At 41.5% G+C, this 20,417-nt stretch overlaps 2 protein-coding genes across 9 annotated transcripts in view; one reads left to right on the top strand and one right to left on the bottom strand.

Annotated features, from left to right (window-relative positions):
- LOC105484929 (aspartyl-tRNA synthetase 2, mitochondrial) overlaps positions 1–6,780 on the bottom strand; it is a 48,860-nt gene extending 42,080 nt beyond the window's left edge. Inside the window, exons 1-4 of the mRNA XM_071075879.1 lie at positions 6,104–6,780; positions 5,033–5,132; positions 3,156–3,222; positions 454–555 (exon numbers count right to left, since the gene is read on the bottom strand). Of these exons, the coding sequence (XP_070931980.1) occupies positions 454–555; positions 3,156–3,222; positions 5,033–5,132; positions 6,104–6,230 (396 nt within the window). The 5' untranslated portion in view covers positions 6,231–6,780. The remainder of the gene's footprint in view (positions 1–453; positions 556–3,155; positions 3,223–5,032; positions 5,133–6,103) is intronic.
- LOC105484446 (centromere protein L) overlaps positions 1–20,417 on the top strand; it is an 80,418-nt gene that overhangs the window by 45,796 nt on the left and 14,205 nt on the right. Inside the window, exons 1-4 of one of the 8 annotated variants that reach the window (XM_071075930.1) lie at positions 7,102–7,240; positions 7,446–7,539; positions 10,239–10,384; positions 11,932–12,029. The exons of 1 other annotated variant lie outside the window; for it this stretch is intronic. In XM_071075930.1, coding sequence (XP_070932031.1) covers positions 11,962–12,029 — 68 coding nt within the window. In that variant the 5' untranslated portion in view covers positions 7,102–7,240; positions 7,446–7,539; positions 10,239–10,384; positions 11,932–11,961. Of the gene's footprint in view, positions 1–6,840; positions 7,315–7,445; positions 7,540–7,560; positions 7,925–10,238; positions 10,385–11,931; positions 12,030–20,417 lie in introns of those variants that run through there. 6 more of the 8 variants (XM_071075931.1, XM_011746048.3, XM_071075932.1 and 3 more) reach the window with 6 other exon arrangements.

The raw sequence follows: 20,417 nt of genomic DNA, 5'->3' as shown, positions 1-20,417 counted from the left end.
GGGCGGGGCACGATGGCTCACGCCTGTAATCCTGGCACTTTGGGAGGCTGAGATGGGCAGATCATGAGGTCAAGAGATGGAGACCATCCTGGCCAACATGGTGAAAGCCTCTCTTTACTAAAAATACAAAAATTAGCTGGGCGTGGTGGCACGCACCTGTAGTCCCAGCTACTGGGGAGGCTGAGGCAGGAGAATCGCTTGAACCCAGGAGGCAGAGGTTGCAGTGAGCCGAGACTGTGCCACTGTACTCCAGTCTGGCGACAGAGCAAGACTTAGCATGCATATTTACATAGATGTGTGTGTTTATAGTCAAGATTTTGAAATTTGTCAGTTCATTTGTAGAATTTATTCAACTTTAGTGCCTAACGTCCAGTCACGTGTTGCCAGAATGTGTACACAGACAGTGCAAATGCATACAACAAAAATTACACAGTTATCTTCGAAACTACTTACTGGATTCTCCTGTCCTGCAGGACGGGAAATGACTGTACCAGACACTTGCACCACAGATTCCACAGGGGCTTCACATAAAATCTTCCTCACAGAGGCTGCCGACTACAGAACAAGGGGGAAAAGAGTTCTGAGAAACAAATGAACTTACAGGAATCTTCAGTAATTGTAAGTCCTTGGTTTTTTTTTTTTTTTTTTTTTTTTTGAGACGGAGTCTCGCTCTCTCACCCAGGCTGGAGTACAGTGGCCGGATCTCAGCTCACTGCAAGCTCCGCCTCCCGGGTTTACGCCATTCTCCTGCCTCAGCCTCCCGAGTAGCTGGGACTACAGGCGCCCGCCACCTCGCCCGGCTAGTTTTTTTGTATTTTTTTTAGTAGAGACGAGGTTTCACCGTGTTAACCAGGATGGTCTCGATCTTCTGACCTCGTGATCCGCCCGTCTCGGCCTCCCAAAGTGCTGGGATTACAGGCTTGAGCCACCGCGCCCGGCCTAGTCCTTGGTTTTAAAAACGTTAATAGTCACAGCTTAATTACCATACAGGCTGGGACTGCTCCTTAATGACTTTATTACCAAATTTAGTAAAAATTGCATCCCCATTTTGACTCTATATAATACAGCAAGTAAAGCTACTAGTTAAGAGCTTTAAAAACTTTCCTTAAAGGAAAATAAGGATAAGAGTGACTGTTATTAGTGTAAACAAGTCCCAGATACTTGAAAAGCAATTGTCTCCAGGGTTAGTCTTACGGACAGTGAAATCCAATAGCAATAATGAGTCAAAGTCAGAGGAGTTCTCCAGGGTTAGCTATACTCATCTCTGGATGTTGATCCCTAAAAGATAATTCACTGCTCTTTATTTATTTCAAAACTTAAGAGCTGAATAATTAATATTTTTCTTAGGCATACAAGCATTAGTAAAAATTACAATAGAAACCAACTTTGCCCAGTAAGTGTGATAGAAGTTCCTTATTTTATCTAATTCTTTAATTTTTTTTTTTTTTTGACACAGGGTATCACTCTGGTTGCTGAGGCTGGAGTGCAGTGGTGTGATTTTGGCTCACTTCAGCCTCAACCTCCTGGGCTCAGAAGATTCTCCCAATTCAGCCTCCCAAGTAGCTGGGATTATAGGCGCACGCCACCATGCCCAGCTAATTTTTTGTATTATTATTATTGTTTTTGAGATGGAGTCTTGCTTTGTCGCCCACGCTGGAGTAGAGTGGTGCAATCTTGGCCCACTGCAACCTCTGCCTCCTGGGTTCAAGTAATTCTCCTGCCTCAGCCTCCTGAGTAGCTGGGGTTACAGGCGTCCACGACCACACCTGGCTAAATTTTTGTATTTTTAGTAGAGACAGGGTTTCATCATGTTGGTCAGGCTGGTCTTGAACTCCTGACTTTGACATACACCCGCCTCAGCCTCCCAAAAGTGCTGGGATTACAGGCGTGAGCCACCGCCGGGCCAATTTTTTGTATTTTTAGTAGAGATGAGGTTTTACTCTGTTGCCCAGGCTGGTCTCAACTCCTATACTCAATCTGCTGGCCTCGGCCTCCCAGAGCGCTGAGATTACAGGTGTGAGCCACCACGCCTGGCCTTGAATTTTTTAACTAAAAAAATTGTTTTTTCATAATATCACTCTGTCATATTGTATCTAATTTCAATGGTAATTAAATTAAATACTTTTTGAGCAGTTAGTACCTTCACATGGCTTCAAATTCAAAGGGTACAAAAAGATACAGTGAAAAGTTTCCCCCCATCCTTGTTTTCAAGGCCCTCAGTTCCTTCCCCCAGTAGCACCCAGTGTTACCAGATACTTAGGTATCCTTCCAGAGACATTTCATAACATATATACAAGCAAATACACACACACACACACACACACACACACACACACACACACACACACACAAACTGAGTATATATTCTGCCTCCTTCCCCTAGTTTTTATACAGAAGACAGCACTAGAGTGCTGGAGTTTAATAGCTGCTCTTCTGTATACTCAAGAATACCGGTTCTTCACTTAACAGTATTCCTTGAATTTTTTTTTGCTATTAGAATAGAACTTCTTCATTCTTTTTTGTATGGCTGAGCAGAGTATCTTATTGTAAGAATATACATTATTTTTTAAGCCAGTCTCTTATTGGAGGACATCTGGGTGGTTCCCAATTTTTTCTATTAAAAAGAATCCTGAAATGAATATCCTTGTACATATGCCATTTTGCATCTGTATAAGTCTAGATATAAGATAATTTACCAGAAGTGAAATTAATGGCTCAAAGGATATATGCATTTATAGTTTTGATATTGCCAAATTGCTCTCCCTTCAGCTAGTGCCAATTTGTATTCCCTCCAGGAATTGAGCACCTGCTTTCCCAAACACAGTGTGTTGTCAATCTAATGTGTTAAAAATGACAATTACATGCAGTTTTAATTCACATTTCTCTACCTATGAGTGAGGCTGGGCATATCATTATGTCTACAAGCCATTTATATATTTTTTTCCTCTAAAGTTTTTGTTCACATCCTAGGTTCATAATTCTACTGGGTCACTGGTCTTTTTGCCATGTCTTAACATTGCTTATGATATTTTTCAGTTTTCATTAACAATAAACTTCTGAATTTAAAACCTCTAACATATTCATCTAACTACTTAGCTTACCCTAGGCACAGCATCAAAGAGGCTTTTAGATAATAACAGGAAATTTTATATTACCTCATCCTGGGGAATGACAACTTGAACAAGCCCATGGAAATCTCTTAGGACCAAGAATGTGTTTTGCCTGATTAATGGGAGGGGGAAGAAAAAGGAACATTTTAAGATAAAATCTCTAAGTCCAAAGTTTAAGCAGACAAAATAAAAAACAAAAATCCATGCAATTTTTCATGTTTCTTTTTTATGATAATTACAATTTTTCATGTTTCTTTTTTATGATAATTATGTATTTTCTTTACATTCATGCAGTTGTTATCTATGTAGCTCATTGATGAAAAAATATTGTTTTTTATTTCAGTTTCAATTTTTATTGTTTACTTATCTGAAAATTAATCTTATACAGATGGCTTATTAATGAAAAATTATTATAGATGAACAATTAAAAAAATTTTTATTGGCTTAAGTCCTTATAAGAAAATTTTATTAAATTTGGAAACTTTGCACATAGTAAAATCCAAAGATAATATTTTAGCATAATGGAAACATCTGATGGATCATTTTTGAAATACAGCAATATAAAGTCTTTTTCTAAAAAAAGATACAATCTAAAATTTTCTGGAAGAGTTCCAACTACTAATTTAATACCTCTATGAATCATCAAAAGGTCCTAGAAATGCCAACCTCTATTTCTCATAGTGTCCTCAGCACCAGGAACAGGTACAGAAACCCTCTTCAGATTTGGGTTCAGGAAACAAAGTCACTACACTTACGGGAAAACTATCCACCTACTTGGGACAAACTCCTTTTTTTTTTTTTTTTTTTTACCTGAGACGGAGTCTTGTTCTGTCGCCCAGGCTGGAGTGCAGTGGCACGATCTCAGCTCACTGCAACCTCTGCTTCCTGGGTTCAAGCAATTCTCCTGCCTCAGCCTCCTGAGTAGCTAGGATTACAGACGTGCGCCACCCCTCCTGGCTAATTTTTTTGTGTTTTTAGTAGAGATGGGGTTTCATCATGTTGGCCGGGCTGGTCTCGAACTCCTAGCCTCGTGATCCGCCCGCCTCGGCCTCCCAAAGTGCTGGGATTACAGGCTTAGGCGCCAGGCTGGGACATATTCTTTAAGAAGGTCATTGGCCGGGCGCGGTGGCTCAAGCCTGTAATCCCAGCACTTTGGGAGGCCGAGACGGGCAGATCACGAGGTCAGGAAATCGAGACCATCCTGGCTAACACGGTGAAACCCCGTCTCTACTAAAAAATACAAAAAACTAGCCGGGCGAGCTGGCGGGCGCCTGTAGTCCCAGCTACTCGGGAGGCTGAGGCAGGAGAATGGCGTAAACCCGGGAGGCGGAGCTTGCAGTGAGCTGAGATCCGGCCACTGCACTCCAGCCTGGGCGACAGAGCTAGACTCCATCTCAAAAAAAAAAAAAAAAAAAAGGTCATATAACCTATGTATTTTGGATCTCTTCCATGTGAATTAATGTACTATTCAGGAATGTTCTGGAATAGAGAGATGAACAACAACAACAACAAAAAATGGGCTCTGATCTTAAAGAATCACTGTTTCTGGGCTTGTTCTCTACCTAAATGGAATAAAACGAGCTTTCTCCCCCATGCTATTGGAGTTTAACAGCTGGTTTATAGGAGACTGGCCCATTTTTAATTACTGGTCATAGGAACTCTTCAGTCTTAGTAAGCCCAGTATCATTTCAGTCCATTTGGTGGATCAAGCTTCATTGTTATACCCTTCAACAGATGTTACTGGTACCTACTGAGAATGACACTTGGGCCTTTCAAAACAAAGTTGAAAATTCAGTAAATTCTTAAACCTGCAGGAGTTGCAAAACGTTTTATTTTTCGGACTGGTTGTAAATTAGTAAAGGTTTAGAATTGCCCTGGGAAAACCACCACCATGCATTCTTAGACTGTCTTCCTCAATTTACCTTCGGTACTGAATCCATCCACACAAGGTTACTTCTTGGCCTAAGTGAGACGAACGCAACTCTCCACATGTGTTGGTCCGGACAGCAAAGCTACTGAATTCTTTTTTTTTTTTTTTTTTTTAAAAAAAGAAAAGAAACTTTAAAAGGCAAGATTAAAAATACATCACTTGCAGGTTGCTTAACAATAAAAATTCTCAAAATACATCTTAGTTATGTCAGGGAAACAGGTCATTCACTATTAAATTTACCTGCAAATGTGTCAAAAGCCAAGTGAATAACCGTAAATTTCTGTCTTGTGTTAGGAAATCAAAATTTTTTTTGATCTTCTAGTATTTGCATTTACCTAACATCCTAATTACCAATTCTTAATACTGCACATTTCTTCCCCAAATGAAATAGGATTTTAGAAACTGTAGAAATGGATGGTGCAGGAACTATTTAGTTTTAATATGAATCTACTGTTTAACAGCCACTTGTACACTAGAAAACACTATTATATTCTGTGAAAAATGATTTTTCTTTTTTTTTGAGACGGAGTCTCGCTTTGTCGCCCAGGCTGGAGTGCAGTGGCGCGATCTCAGTTCACTGCAAGCTCCGCCTCCCGGGTTCACGCCATTCTCCTGCCTCTGCCTCCCCAGTAGCTGGGACTACAGGCGCTCGCCACCACGCCCGGCTAATGTTTTTTTTTTTTTTTTTTGGTATTATTAGTAGAGACGGGTTTCACTGTGTTAGCCAGGATGGTCTCGATCTCCTGACCTCATGATCCGCCCGCCTCGGCCTCCCAAAGTGCTGGGATTACAGGCGTGAGCCACTGCGCCCGGCCGAAAAAGGATTTTTTAAGGTATCAACCAAAAGCAGAGTATTCTATATATTACGTGGTTACCTTTTTGTGGTCTTTCTAAAAACTCAGGGAAAAAATCTGCCTTATAATGAATGAAAAGAGTGAATGATCTGCTTCTACACATAAGGCTATCCAGTTAAGAATGGGGGGAAATATGGAATAAAAGCTCTCTGGTCGTAGATAACAGGTTGAAGTACTGTTCACAGGACAGATCTCTTCGCTATTTTCACCTGGATTTCTCCTCTGTGAACTCTGCACCAGACTTCTGTAGAGAGAACCCCAGATCGGTTGGGTGGTTCTTCGGATGGGTCTGGATAAACCCCTGCACAGCTGACTTAACCAAGAAGGGAAGGTCATGTTGGAGCCACACGATGGCGAAAAACAATCACGAATCCCACGCTGCCGGTAGTTAAAAGTCAGCTTTGGAAATACACAGAAATCTCTTAAAATTCCAGGAGTTCCCACTCTCTTCTCGAATATTTAAGTCCTCCGCACAACATTCGAGTACACGTGTCTAGAAACAAGACAAATCTCTAAGGTCTCTGGGGTGCTTGATGGGGTGGAGATAAGGGAAAGACCTTTCCCCGAGTCTTAAAGCATCAGTCTGCACTTCTACTCAACAAGTCTGCAACCAAGTGACGAAAAGAGAGCGACTCCACGTAGCGGCGCCAGCCGCGAGCCCGACAACCAGAGGCGGTCACTAGGCATACGCCCTACCCTTCTTTCCACGCTTCCCGAGAGGCTCCCGCGGCCAGAACCGGAAAACAAGGAGTAACAGTCGCGTTTCAAATCTCGCAGACCTGCTGGCCGATCTCGAGTCTTCTGAAAGAGGAAGGCGAGCAAAGCCAAAATCCTCCCAGAGTCCGAACCCAAACACAGATCGACGTGGGGGTCCAAGCGCCCTTCAACTCCGCCCTCTAGTGCCCAAGATTACGAGGAAAGAATTCAACGAATCAGTGGTGAGGTGCCGCCGCCATGCTTACTACGGGCGGAAATTTGAGAGAAAGCTTCCCACCGGTAGGGAAACGGACGAGCAACCGAGCACGGTTGGAAAGGTTGACGATAGCGGTTAAGTGGCTCGGCCTTGCCCTCAGTTAAAATGGCAATTTTAGTTGCTTCACTGATACGGAATCGGCGAGGCGCTAAGGAGGCTTCCTGCGTGGAGCCGCAGAGCGAGTCGGGAAACGATTTTAAACTGAAGAGGCGGCGGAGGACCGAATTGCCTTTTCACAGCGGCGTGATTTCAGAGCTGGGCTGGTCTCTGACAGGCTCAGCTGAAGAGGGACGGGTTGGGACGCACTGTCCTTTTGCCCTTCCCCCTTCGCCAGCAGAAGCTGACTCGGCAGGAGCGAGGGTCGCAGAGCTGGGTGAGCGGAAATGTCCCTCCCAGAGTGAAGTCGCAGGGCCCGCCCCGCGTCTGAAGGAGTGGAGGTCTTCCTGGGTGCGTTTGTGTCTCTTGTGAACCCACTTGTGGTGGAGCGAGAGGGAATTTGGGAGGGCCAGGGGTTAGTCTGACCTCTCTCTTAGCTGTCATTTTGGCGGGTTTTTTTTTTTTTTTCTTTCTTTCTTCAGGGGATTTCAGTCTCGACATAGTTTTGGAGCCGGACTTTTGAAGAATGATTGATGAATCCGGAATGGGTGACAGCGTCATCACGGCATTTTATTGGTAAAAATGCTTTGTATTGGTTCCGGACCTGCTTTAACTTTGTATTTGCCCTGCTCTGTGGTCATTATCTTCACAATACTTGTGTGTTGAGGTGTGTTTAAGCACTACGTGCATAGTACCCGACCAAGTATTGGCATTAGGGCGGTTGGATTTAGGTATTGGTGGCAATGTAGAAAAGTGATCAAGTCAGAGCCCCTTCACGGACTAACCACTAGAGAAACAACAAAGCTTTACTTGTGTGCTGTGAACTACAACTGCAAGTGGAATTGTCAAGAGAACTAGCTCTGCCAAGCTCTGGAAAACTTCTGAGGAGATGGCACATGGAAAATGGATAAGATTTGCTCAGACAAACGGGAGTAGAGAAGTATTTTTAATTGTCGATAAGGTGAATAAAAAGGCAGGGAGAATAGTAGAGTGATCATCTCTCTAGAGTAGGGGGTGCATGTGTGGCTATACGGCTGTGATTTAACCTTTTAAAGAATTGTCTACTGGAACTTTCTTCACTCCCACCTCCCCTCATCCCCCAATGTTGTATACAAAACCTTAGAGGAAGTGTATGTAGAATGTTGGATTTTGGAAAGGCTACTTAGGGTAAGAACTGAAGTAGTAGAAAATGAACCTGGATAGGATCAGATAATAAGATCAAATACAGTAGTGCCTTGAAAACCAGACAGGAATTCTGATTCGACTTCATAAAGCTGTGTGGGAACTGTTATGGGATCTCAAGCAAGGTAATGATAAAAGTGGTGACAATGAAAGACATGATGGATTAGGGAAAGGGGCTAAGATTGGGAACAAGATAAGTACCTATAATTGAGAATGAGAGTGAAGCCCACATCTAAGAGGACAAGTGTATATCTTTTTAAGAAATATGTCAGAGGCCAAGTGTGGTGGCTTATGCCTGTAATCCCAGCGCTTTGGGAGGCCAAGGCAGGCAGATCATCTGAGGTCAGGAGTTCAAGACCAGCCTGGCTAACATGGTGAAACCCCATCTCTACCAAAAAATACAAAAATTAGCCAGGCATGGTGGTGCACGCCTGTAGTCCCAGCTACTTGGAGGCTGAGGCAGGAGAATCACTTGAACCTGGGAGTTGGAGGTTGCAGTGAGCCAAGATCGCACCACTGCACTGCAGCCTGGGAGACAGAGTGAGACTCTGTCTTAAAAAAAAAAAAAAGAAATATGTCAGAATTTGATGATAAAGTTAACAAAGTAACAAAGTTAACTTTTTAGATGTAAAGGTGATGTTGAAGGAAGAGTAAAAGATGATGAAAGTATTTTTTTAGTGGGGAAAGAAAACGGAAGAATGGAATTATTACTGAGCAAAACAGAGTACAGTAGTTGGCAAAGAAAGATTGAATGAGATGTGAAGAGATGATTAGTTTTGAACTTAATGAGTCTGACAACATGAAAGTTTAACATCTTATAGGAAGTTGGAAATGCAGGACTGGGTTGCAGCTGTAATGGTCTGAAGGTAGAGATTTAGGAGTCACAGAGAATGATTATTTTCCTATGTAGAATGAATGATTTTCAGAGTCTGGGGCCACCTATTATTGGAACATGAGGGGAAAAAAGAATCAGTAAAGAAATTGGAACTATAAAAAGTAAGGAGGAGAAAAGCCCCTAAAAAATGGAGTGTCAGGAAACAAGGTCCCAGAAAGTTTAGAGGAGGAAGGATGAACAAACTTGATGAACAAAGTATTTGGCCATGGTTTTGGCAAAAATAATAATCTTCAAAAGTGCAGTTTCTTTATAGTGATAGATGGAAAAAAGAGATTGCTGAAGATTTCTAGTAAAATATTTATTAGTAACTGGAGGCAATAGGTGTAGACCACATTTCCAGGAGATTGGTCTCAGAAGGAATGAGAGGAATTGGATTTAAACACAAATTTTTAATGTTAGAAATACTAGAATATGCTTGGCAATGAAAGAAAAGGATCCTGTATAGGAGTGATTAAAGATAATAGAGAAGTGAAGTACAGCCTGGTGTGGCAGTGCATGCCTGTAGTCCCAGCTACTCAAGAGGCTGAGGTAGGAGGATCGCTTGAGCCCAGGAGGTTGAGGCTGCAGTGGTATCGGGCCACTGCACTCCAGCCTGGACAACAGAGTGAGACCCTGTCTCAAAAAAAAAAAAAAAATTGAAGTACACAAAGGAGATGGTGTCTAGGGGAGATACAAGTAAGAGGACCTTTTTGCTTCTGATTGGAAGGAAGAGTATTGGGACAGTAATATATTGATTCAAGGTATATTTATAACATCTTGATTATTGTGCTGGGCAAAATTATACATTCTTGAGTGTGAGATGAGAAGGTAAAGTAAATATAACTCATTTGCTAATCTTTAATTCATGGATTGGGCTATTTTATTTTACTTTAACATTAAATACTCAACGGACATATTTTTTCAAAACCATCCCTCTTAGTGCTGATAGTGTTTTTCTCATCTCATTTATTGCTAGACTTTTTAAAGTCACCTAGACTTTAAAATCTTTTTGGAATTCATAGCATTTCTCTTTTAAGGAGTCAAATTCAGCAGGGCTTATATTGCCTCATAATTGATCCCTGTTTAAAAGGCAACGTGAAAGAAGTAGCTAAGTGCACTCATTGCAGAGTTAGACTGTCTGGATTCAAATCCTAACTCTTCCACTCTAACTGGCTGACTTTGGTAAGTTACTTAACTTGTCTGATTTCCTGTTTGTCAGCTGGGAGCATGATCTACTTCATGGGGTTGTTTGAAGATTAAATGAGAAAATATAGAGAGCTTAGAAGAGTACCTGAAACGGGATGAATGCTCAATAAGTGTTAGCAATTATTGCACCAAGTAACAAATTTGAAGGAAACATTCTGTGTAAGTAGTACTGATTAAAATTCCCTTTGAAATAGGTAATTCAATGTGCATGTAAAGCTAGGATGCTTTAGAGTAGCTGCTATTTAAATTGTGTGGTGTCTAATGTAGACTCCTGTATTCACCACAGTGAAGATACAGTTCCATCACCACAAGGAATTCTTGTGTTGCCTCTTTATAGTCACATTTATGTCCCTCCCACCCTCTTCCCTTTCCCTAATCTCTGTCAGCCATTCATCTGTTCTTCATTCCTTTAATTTGTCATTTAAAAAATGTTAAATGTATGAAATTTTATATGTGACCTTTTTGGATTGGCTTTAACATCCAAGTTGTTGCATGTATCAATAATTTGTTTCTTTTCATTGCAGAGTACTATTACATGGTGTGGATGTACCACAGTTTATTTAATCATTCACCCACTGAGTCATTTTCAATTTTTGGCTATTATGAATAAAGCTAATATGAACATTTGTAAAAATAAATAAATAAATTGTGTGATATATGAACTTGCTCTGGACATTATTTGAGCTTTAAGGACAAATAATGCTACATGTTTAGTTTATGTATTTATTTATTAATTAGAGAGGATCTCACTCTGTTGCCCAGGCTAAAGTGCAGTGGTGTGATCATCGCTCATTACAGCCTTAAACTCCTGGACTCAAGCAGTCCTCCTGCCTCAGCCTCTCAAGTGGCTAGGACTACCACCATGCTAGGCTAATTTTTTTCTTTTTTTTTTTTGAGAGATGGGGTCTTGCTATGTTGTCCATGCTAGGACTACATGTTTAATTTATGGAGTTTTGTGCAAGATATAAATGGTGTCCTAGTCTAACATATTGAAATTGAAGATACAGGTTGAGCATCCCTAATTAGAAAATCTGAAGTCTGAAATGTCCCATAATGTGAATCTTTTTGAGTAGTGACATGATGTTGGAAGGAAATGTTCACTGGAGCATTTTGGATTTCAGATTTTTGGATTAATGATGCTTGACCAGTGTGATACAAATATTCCCAAATTTGACAAAATCTGAAATCCAAAAACACTTTTGGTCCTAAGCATTTCGGATAAGGGATGCTCAACCTGTACTATTTTAAATATAATACTATTTAAATATGGACCGAGTGCGGTGGCTAACGCCTGTCATCCCAACACTTTGGGAGGCTGGTGGATCACCTGAGGTCAGGAGTTCAAGACCAGCCTGGCCAACGTGGTGAAACCCTGTCTCTACTAAAAATACAAAAAAAAAAAAAAAAAATGAGTGAGGCGTGGTGGTGGGCGCCTGTAATCTCAGCTGCTTGGGAGGCTGAGGCAAGAGAATTGCTGGAGCTTGGGAGGCAGAGGTTGCAGTGAGCCGGGATCGTGCAGTTGCACTCCAGCCCAGAAAACAGACTCCATCTCAAAAAATAAAATAAAATAAAATGAGTAAATATAGTAATATAACTTTTTATTCATAAAAAACTTTTCAAAGGGGTAATTGTGTAGTAGTTGAGACTAATCATAACTTTGTTGTTGTTGTTGTTGCTGAGATGGAGTCTTGCTCTGTCTCACCTAGGCTGGAGTACAGTGGCGTGATCTCGGCTCGATGAAGCCTCCACCTCCCAAGTTCAAGAGATTCTCCTGTCTCAGCCTCCTGACTAGCTGGGACTACAGGTGTGTGCCACCATACCCAGCTAATTTTTGTATTTTTAGTAGAGACAGGGTTTCACCATGTTGGCCAGGCTGGTCTCAAACTTCTGACCACAGGTGATCCACTTTTCCTTGGCCTCCCAAAGTGCTGGAATTACAGGCGTGAGCCACTACGCCTGGCCGAGACTAATCATAACTTTGAAATGATAATTCCTTTTAATGAAAATTTGTATTTTAATTTTGTGTGTCTTTTTTTTCTTGAGAGGGTCTTGCTCTGTCACCCAGGCTGGAATTCAGTGGCATGATCACATCTCACTGTAGCCTCGACCTCCTGGGCTCATGCAGTTCTACTTCAACCTCCTGATTAGCTGGGACCACAGGCCTGCACCACCACACCTGGCTAGTTATTTTTCATTTTTTGTAGAGATGGAGTCTCACAGTGTTGCCCAGGCTTGTCTCAGACATCTGGGCTCAAGTGATCCACCTGCTTCAGCCTCTCAAAATGTTGGGATTACAGTCATGAGCTACCATGCCTGGCCCTAATTTGAAAGTTCTATGAAATACTTCCATTTAATTGAACCAATACTTGTTTAACAATTAAAGGACACTCAGCATTGTATTTGGGTAATTATACATACATTGGGAAATATAAAGCATGGTTTCAGTGACAGTAGCTTAGTATTACTGGGGATACAAGAAATACACACTAAAAAATGGTATAAGGAAGTATATGAACAGGGGCTAAAATGAGTGGTACAGACTGGGTGATTGAGGAAAGTTGTGTGTGCTGATATATCTCCAAGGATGTTGTAGAACATTCTTGAGGGATTTTTTCAGACTTAGAGATGAGAGCTCATATAGCATACACACACATGCATACTCTGCTTCCAGGAATGAGCCACTGATAACAGATAACAGATAAAAGTCTATGTCATAGGTATTTCAGGACCGAAAGGTTAAAAACACCCTATTTTGAAAGGGGATCAAATTTCTAGCATGGTCTTAAAGGAGGTGAGATGGGAAAAGGATGCTTAAGGTAGGGAATATAGTTGAGAAGCAACCACATGAAGATAAGAATATGTTTATGTCCCAGGTTGGAGAGGAGAATTAGGAAGATAAGGAGAAGCTGAATCAGAAAGACCTTAAACCTAGCAGAAGAGTTTAGGATTTGTCTTGTTACTGTAAAGGTTGTTGCACAGATAAAAATCAAGTCTATTTCTGGAAGAATGGATTACTCTTAGATACGGAAAACTCTTAGTTGTGGCTAAGGAATTAGCTTTGTGAAGGGATGACAGATTTTTTTTTTTTTAACATTTTTTTAAAATTTATTTTTTTGTTATACTTTAAGTTCTAGGGTACATGTGCACAATGTGCAGGTTTGTTACATAGGTATACATGTGCCATGTTGGTTTGCTGCAGCCATCAACTTGTCATTTACATCAGATATATCTCCTAATGCTATCCCTCCCCCAGCCCCCGACCCCCTGACAGGCCCTGGTGTGTGATGTTCCCGCCCTGTGTCCAAGTGTTTTCATTGATCAGTTCCCACCTATGAGTGAGAACATGCAGTGTTTGGTTGTCTGTCCTTGTGATAGTTTGCTGAGAATGGTGGTTTCCAGCTTCATCCATGTCCCTGCAAAGACATGAACTCACCCTTTTTTATGGCTGCATAGCTTTCCGTGGTGTATATATGCCACATTTTCTTAATCCAGTCTATTATTGATGGACATTTGGGTTGGTTCCAAGTCTTTACTATTGTGAATAGTGCTGCAATAAACATACGTATGCATGTGTCTTTATAATAACATGATTTATAATCCTTTGGGTATATACCAAGTAACGGGATTGCTGGGTCAAATGGTATTTCTAGTTCTAGATCCTTGAGGAATCGCCACACTGTTTTCCACAAAAGTTGAACTAATTTACACTCCCACCAACAGTGTAAAAGCATTCCTATTTCTCCACATCCTCTCCAGCATCTGTTGTTTCCTGTTGTTTTAATGATCGCCATTCTAACTGGGATAAGATGGTATCTCATTGTGGTTTTGATTTTCATTTCTCTGATGACCAGTGATGATGAGCATTTTTTCATGTGTCTTTTGGCTTCATAAATGTCTTCTTTTGAGAAGTGTCTGTTCATATCCTTTGCCCTCTTTTTGATGGGGTTGTTTGTTTTTTTCTTGTAAATTTGTTTAAGTTCTTTGCAGATTCTGGATATTAGCCCTTTGTCAGATGAGTAGATTGCAAAAATTTTCTCCCATTCTGTAGGTTGCCTGTTCACTCTGATGGTAGTTTCTTTTGCCGTGCAGAAGGTCTTTAGTTTTGTTTTGTTTTGTTTTGTTTTGTTTTGTTTTTTCAAGACGGAGTCTTGCTCTGTCACCCAGGCTGGAGTGCAGTGGCACAATTTCGGCTCCCTGCAACCTCCACCTCCCTGGGTTCAGCGATTCTCTTGCCTCAGCCTCCCAAGTGGCTGGGATTACAGGCACACGTCACCATGCCCAGCTAATTTTTGTATTTTTAGTAGAAACGGGGTTTCACCATATTGGCAAGGTTGGTCTTGAGCTCCTGACCTTGTGATCCGCCTGCCTCGGCCTCCCAGAATGCTGGGATTACAGGCATGAGCCACTGCGCCCAGCCTGGTCTTTAGTTTAATTAGATCCCATTTGTCTATTTTGGCTTTTTTTGCCATTGCTTTTGGTGTTTTAGTCATGAAGTCCTTGCCCATGCCTATGTCCTGATTGGTATTGCCTCGGTTTTCTTCTAGGGTTTTTATGGTTTTAGGTCTAACAATTACATCTTTAATCCATCTTGAATTAATTTTTGTGTAAGATATAAGGAAGGGATCCAGTTTCAGCTTTCTACATATAGCTAGCCAGTTTTCCCAGCACCATTTATTAAACAGGGAATCTTTTTCCCATTTCTTGTTTTTGTCAGTTTTGTCAAAGACTGTCAAAACAGCATGGTACTGGTACCAAAACAGATATATAGATGGTTGTAGATGTGTGGTGTTATTTCTGAGGCCTCTGTTCTTTTCCCTTGGTCTATATATCTGTTTTGGTACCAGTACTATGCTGTTTTGGTTACTGTGGCCTTGTAGTATAGTTTGAAGTGAGGTGGCATGATGCCTCCAGCTTTGTTCTTTTTGCTTAGGATTATCTTGGCATTGTGGGCTCTTTTTTTCCATGTGAACTATAAAGTTTTTTCCAATTCTGTGAAGAAAGTCATTGGTAACTTGATGGGCATGGCATTGAATCTATAAATTACCTTGGGCAGTATGGCCATTTCACAATATTGATTCTTCCTGTCCATGAGCATGGAATGTTCTTCCATTTGTTTGTGTCCTCTTTTGTTTTGTTGAGCAGTGGTTTGTAGTTCTCCTTGAAGAGGTCCTTCACATCCCTTGTAAGTTGGATTCCTCAGTATTTTATTCTCTTCATAACAATTGTGAATGGGAGTTCACTCATGATTTTGCTCTGTTTCTCTGTTATTGGTGTATAAGAATGCTTGTGATTTTTGTGCATTGATTTTGTATCCTGAGACTTTGCTGAAGTTGCTTATCAGCTCAAGGAGATTTTGGGCTGAGATGATGGTTTTTCTAAATATACAATCATGTCATTTGACTTCTTTTGTTCCTAATTGAATACCCTTTATTTCTCTCTCTTGCCTGATTGCCCTGGCCAGAACTTCCAACACTATGTTGAATAGGAGTGGTGAGAGAGGGCATCCTTGTCTTGTGCCGGTTTTCAAAGGGAACGCTTCCAGTTTTTGCCCATTCTGTATGATATTGGCTGTGGGTTTGTCATAAATAGCTGTTATTATTTTGACATACGTTCCATCAATATCTAGTTTATTGAGAGTTTTTAGCATGAAGGGCTGTTGAATTTTGTCAAATGCCTTTTTTGCATCTATTGAGATAATCATGTGGTTTTTGTTGTTTCTGTTTATGTGATGAATTACATTTATTGATTTGCATATGTTGAACCAGGCTTGCATCCCAGGGATGAAGCTGACTTGATTGTGGTGGATAAGCTTTTTGATGTGCTGCTGGATTCAGTTTGCCAGGATTTTATTGAGGATTTTCGCATTGATGTTCTTCAGGGATATTGGTCTAAAATTCTCTTTTTTTGTTGTTCCTGTGCCAGGTTTTGCTATCAGGATGATGCTGGTGTCATAAAATGAGTTAGGGAGGATTCCCTCTTTTTCTGTTGATTGGAATAGTTTCAGAAGGAATGGTACCAGCTCCCCTTTGTACATCTGGTAGAATTCGGCTGTAAATCCATTTGGTCCTAGACTTTTTTGGTTGGTAGGCTATTAATTATTGCCTCTATTTCAGAGCCTGTTATTGGTCTATTCAGAGTTTTGACTTCTCCCTGGTTTAGTCTTGGGAGGGTGTATGTGTCCAGGAATTTATCCATTTCTTCTAGATTTTCTAGTTTATTTACGTGGAAGTATTTATAGTATTCTCTGATGGTAGTTTGTATTTCTGTGGGATTGGTGGTGATATCCCCTTTCTCATTTTTTATTGCATCCTTTTGAGTCTTCTCTCTTTTCTTCTTTTTTAGTCTTGCTAGCAGTCTATTAATTTTGTTGATCTTTTCAAAAAAACAACTCCTGGATTCACTGATTTTTTTGAACGGTGTTTTTGTGTGTCTATCTCCTTCGGTTCTGCTCTGTTCTTAGTTATTTCTTGCCTTCTGCTAGCTTTTGAATGTGTTTGCTCTTGCTTCTCTATTTCTTTTAATTGTGATGTTAGGGTGTTGATTTTAGATCTTTCCTGCTTTCTTTTGTGGGCATTTAGTGCTATAAATTTCCCTCTACACCCTGCTTTAAATGTGTCCCAGAGATGCTGGTACATTGCATCTTTGTTCTCATTGGTTTCAAAGAACATCTTTATTTTTGCCTTCATTTTGTTATTTAACCAGTAGTCATTCAGGAGCAGGTTGTTCAGTTTCCATGTAGTTGTGTGGTTTTGAATGAGTTTTTTAATCCTGAGTTCTAATTTTGATTGCACTGTGGTCTGAGAGACAGTTTGTTGTGATTTCTGTTCTTTTACATTTGCTGAGGAGTGCTTTACTTCCAATTATGTGGTCAATTTTAGAATAAGTGTGACATGGTGCTGAGAAGAATGTATATTCTGTTGATTTGGGGTGGAGAGTTCTGTAGATGTCTGTTAGGTCTGCTTGGTGCAGAACTGAGTTCAAGTCCTGGATATCCTTGTTAACCTTCTGTCTCATTGATCTGTCTAATATTGATGTTGAGGTATTAAAGTCTTCCAGTATTATTGTGTGGGATTCTAAGTCTCTTTGTAGGTCTCTAAGGACTTGCTTTATGAATCTGGGTACTTCTGTATTGGGTGCATATGTATTTAAAGTTAGTTAGCTCTTCTTGTTAAATTGATCCCTTTACCATTATGTAATGACCTTCCTTGTCTCTTTTGATCTTTCTTGGTTTAAAGTCTGTTTTATCAGAGACTAGGATTGCAACCCCTCCCTTTTTTTTGCTTTCCATTTGCTTGGTGGATCTTCCTCTATCCCTTTATTTTGAGCCTATGTGTGTCTTTGCATTTGAGATGGGTCTCCTGAATACAGCACATTGATGGGTCTTATCTCTTTATCCAATTTGCCAGGCTGTGTCTTTTAATTGGGGCATTTAGCCCAGTTACATTTCAAGTTAATATTGTTATGTGTGAATTTGATCCTGACATTATGATGTTAGCTGGTTATTTTGCCCGCTAGTTGATGCAGTTTCTTCTTAGCATCGATGGTCTTTACAATTTGGCATGTTTTTGCAGTGGCTGGTACCGATCGTTCCTTTCCATGTTTAGCTCTTCCTTCAGGAGCTCTTGTAAGGCAGGCCTCGTGGTGACAAAATCTCTCAGCATTTGCTTGTCTGTAAAGGATTTTATTTCTGCTTCACTTATGAAGCTTAGTTTGGCTGGATATGAAATTCTGGGTTGAAATTCCTTTCTTTAAGAATGTTGAATATTGGCCCCCACTGTCTTCTGGCTTGTAGAGTTTCTGCCAGGAGATCTGCTGTTAACCTGATAGGCTTCCTGTTGTGGGTAACCCAACCCTTCTCTCTGGCTGTGTTTAACATTTTTTCCTTCATTTCAACCTTGGTGAATCTGACAATTATGTATCTTGGGGTTGCTCTTCTCGAGGAGTATCTTTGTGGTGTTCTGTGTATTTCCTGAATTTGAATGTTGGCCTGCCTTGCTAGGTTGGGGAAGTTCTCCTGGATAATATCGTAGAGAGTGTTTTCCAGTTTGGTTCCATTCTCACCGTCACTTTCAGATACACCAATCAAACATAGATTTGGTCTTTTCACATAGTCCGTTATTTCTTGGAGGCTTTGTTTGTTTCTTTTTACTCTTTTTTCTCTAATTTTGTCTTCTCGCTTTATTTCATTAATTTCATCTTCAGTCACTGATATCCTTTCTTCCACTTGATTGAATTGGCTATTGAAGCTTGTGCATGCATCATGAAGTTCTTATGCCATGGTTTTCAGCTCCATTAGGTCATTTAAGGTCTTCTCTACACTGTTTATTCTAGTTAGCCACTCGTCTAACCTTTTTTCAAGGTTTTTAGCTTCCTTGCGATGGGTGAGAACATGCTCCTTTAGCTCAGAGAAGTTTGTTATTACCGACCTTCTGAAGCCTACTTCTGTCAACTTGTCAAAGCCATTCTCCGTCCAGCTTTGTTCCGTTGCTGGCGAGGGGCTGTGATCCTTTGGGGAAGGGGTGCTCTGGATTTTAGAATTATCAGCTTTTGCACTCTGGTTTCTCCCCATCTTTGTGGTTTTATCTACCTTTGGTGTTTGATGTTGGTGACCTACAGATGGGGTTTTGGTGTGGATGTCTTTTTTGTTGATGTAGATGCTATTCCTTTATTTTTGTTAGTTTTTCTTTTACCAGTCAGGTCCCTCAGCTGCAGTCTGTTGGAGTTTGCTGGAGGTCCACTCCAGACCCTGTTTGCCTGGATATCACCAGTGGAGGCTGCAGAACAGCATTTTGCAGAACAGCAAATACTGTTGCCTGATCCTTCCTCTGGAAGCTTCATCCCAGAGGGACACTTGCCTGTATGAGGTGTCAGTTGGCCCCTACTGGGAGGTGTCTCCCAGTTAGAGTACACGGGGGTCAGGGACCCACTTGAGGAGGCAGTCTGTCTGTTCTTAGCGCTCAAACGCCATACTGGGAGAATGCTGTCTTCAGAGCTGTCAGACAGGGACATTTAAGTCTGCAGACGTTTCTGCTGCCTTTTTTTCAGCTATGCCCTGCCCACAGAGGTGGAGTCTATAGAGGCAGTAGGCGTTGCTGAGCTGTGGTGGGCTCCACCCAGTTTGAATTGCCTGGCCACTTTGTTTACCTACTCAAGCCTCAGCAATGGTGTATGCACCTCTCTGCCACCAGGCTGCTGCCTGGCAGGTCAATCTCAGACTGCTGGGCTAGCAGTGAGCAAGGCTCCGTGGGTGTGGGACCTGCCGAGCCAGGCACGGGAGAGAATCTCCTAGTCTGCTGGTTGCCAGGACCATAGGAAAAGCGCAATATTTGAGTGGGAGTGTCCCGGTTTTCCAGGTACAGTCTGTCACGCCTTCTCTTGGCTAGGAAAGGGAAATCCCTGGACCCCTTGCATTTCCTGGGTGAGGCAATGCCCCGCCCTGCTTCGGCTCACCCTCCATGGGCTGTACCCACTGTCCAACCAGTCCCAGTGAGATGAATCAGGTACCTCAGTTGGAAATGCAGAAATCACCCGTCTTCTGGGTCGATCACTCTGGGAGCTGCAGACCAGAGCTGTTCCTATTCAGCCATCTTGGACAGTGAGAATTTGACAGATTCTTGAAAGAAAAACTGAGTAGAATGTGCTTAATGACTGTATGTTAAAGAATGAAGGTGGGAGACTACATGAATTTAAGTTAACTTAGCAAATTGACAGGAATTTGAAAATGGATCAGTTAGCTTTTTGTTTGTTTGTTTGTTTTTTTGAGACGGAGTCTCGCTCTGTCGCCCAGGCTGGAGTGCAGTGGCGCGATCTCGGCTCACTGCAAGCTCCGCCTCCTGGGTTTACGCCATTCTCCTGCCTCAGCCTCCTGAGTAGCTGGGACTACAGGCGCCCGCCACCGCGCCCGGCTAATTTTTTGTATTTTTAGTAGAGACGGGGTTTCACCGTGGTCTCGATCTCCTGACCTTGTGATCCGCCCGCCTCGGCCTCCCAAAGTGCTGGGATTACAGGCGTGAGCCACCGCGCCCGGCTCAGTTAGCTTTTTGAAGCAGGAAAAGAAGTTGAATTTAGTTTTGAACATACACTGTGTTTGAGGTGTCTGTAAGATATACGTAAAAGTGGGCTATAGCCAATAAGGAATATAGGACTTGGTTTAAAACTGGGAATAGGGAGGGGAAAAGAAAGAAAGAGAAAG

The sequence above is a fragment of the Macaca nemestrina genome, chromosome 1 (genome assembly GCF_043159975.1).
Source record: "Macaca nemestrina isolate mMacNem1 chromosome 1, mMacNem.hap1, whole genome shotgun sequence".
NCBI classification, from domain to species: Eukaryota; Metazoa; Chordata; class Mammalia; order Primates; family Cercopithecidae; genus Macaca; species Macaca nemestrina.
This window is presented reverse-complemented; position numbering and strand designations above follow the sequence as displayed.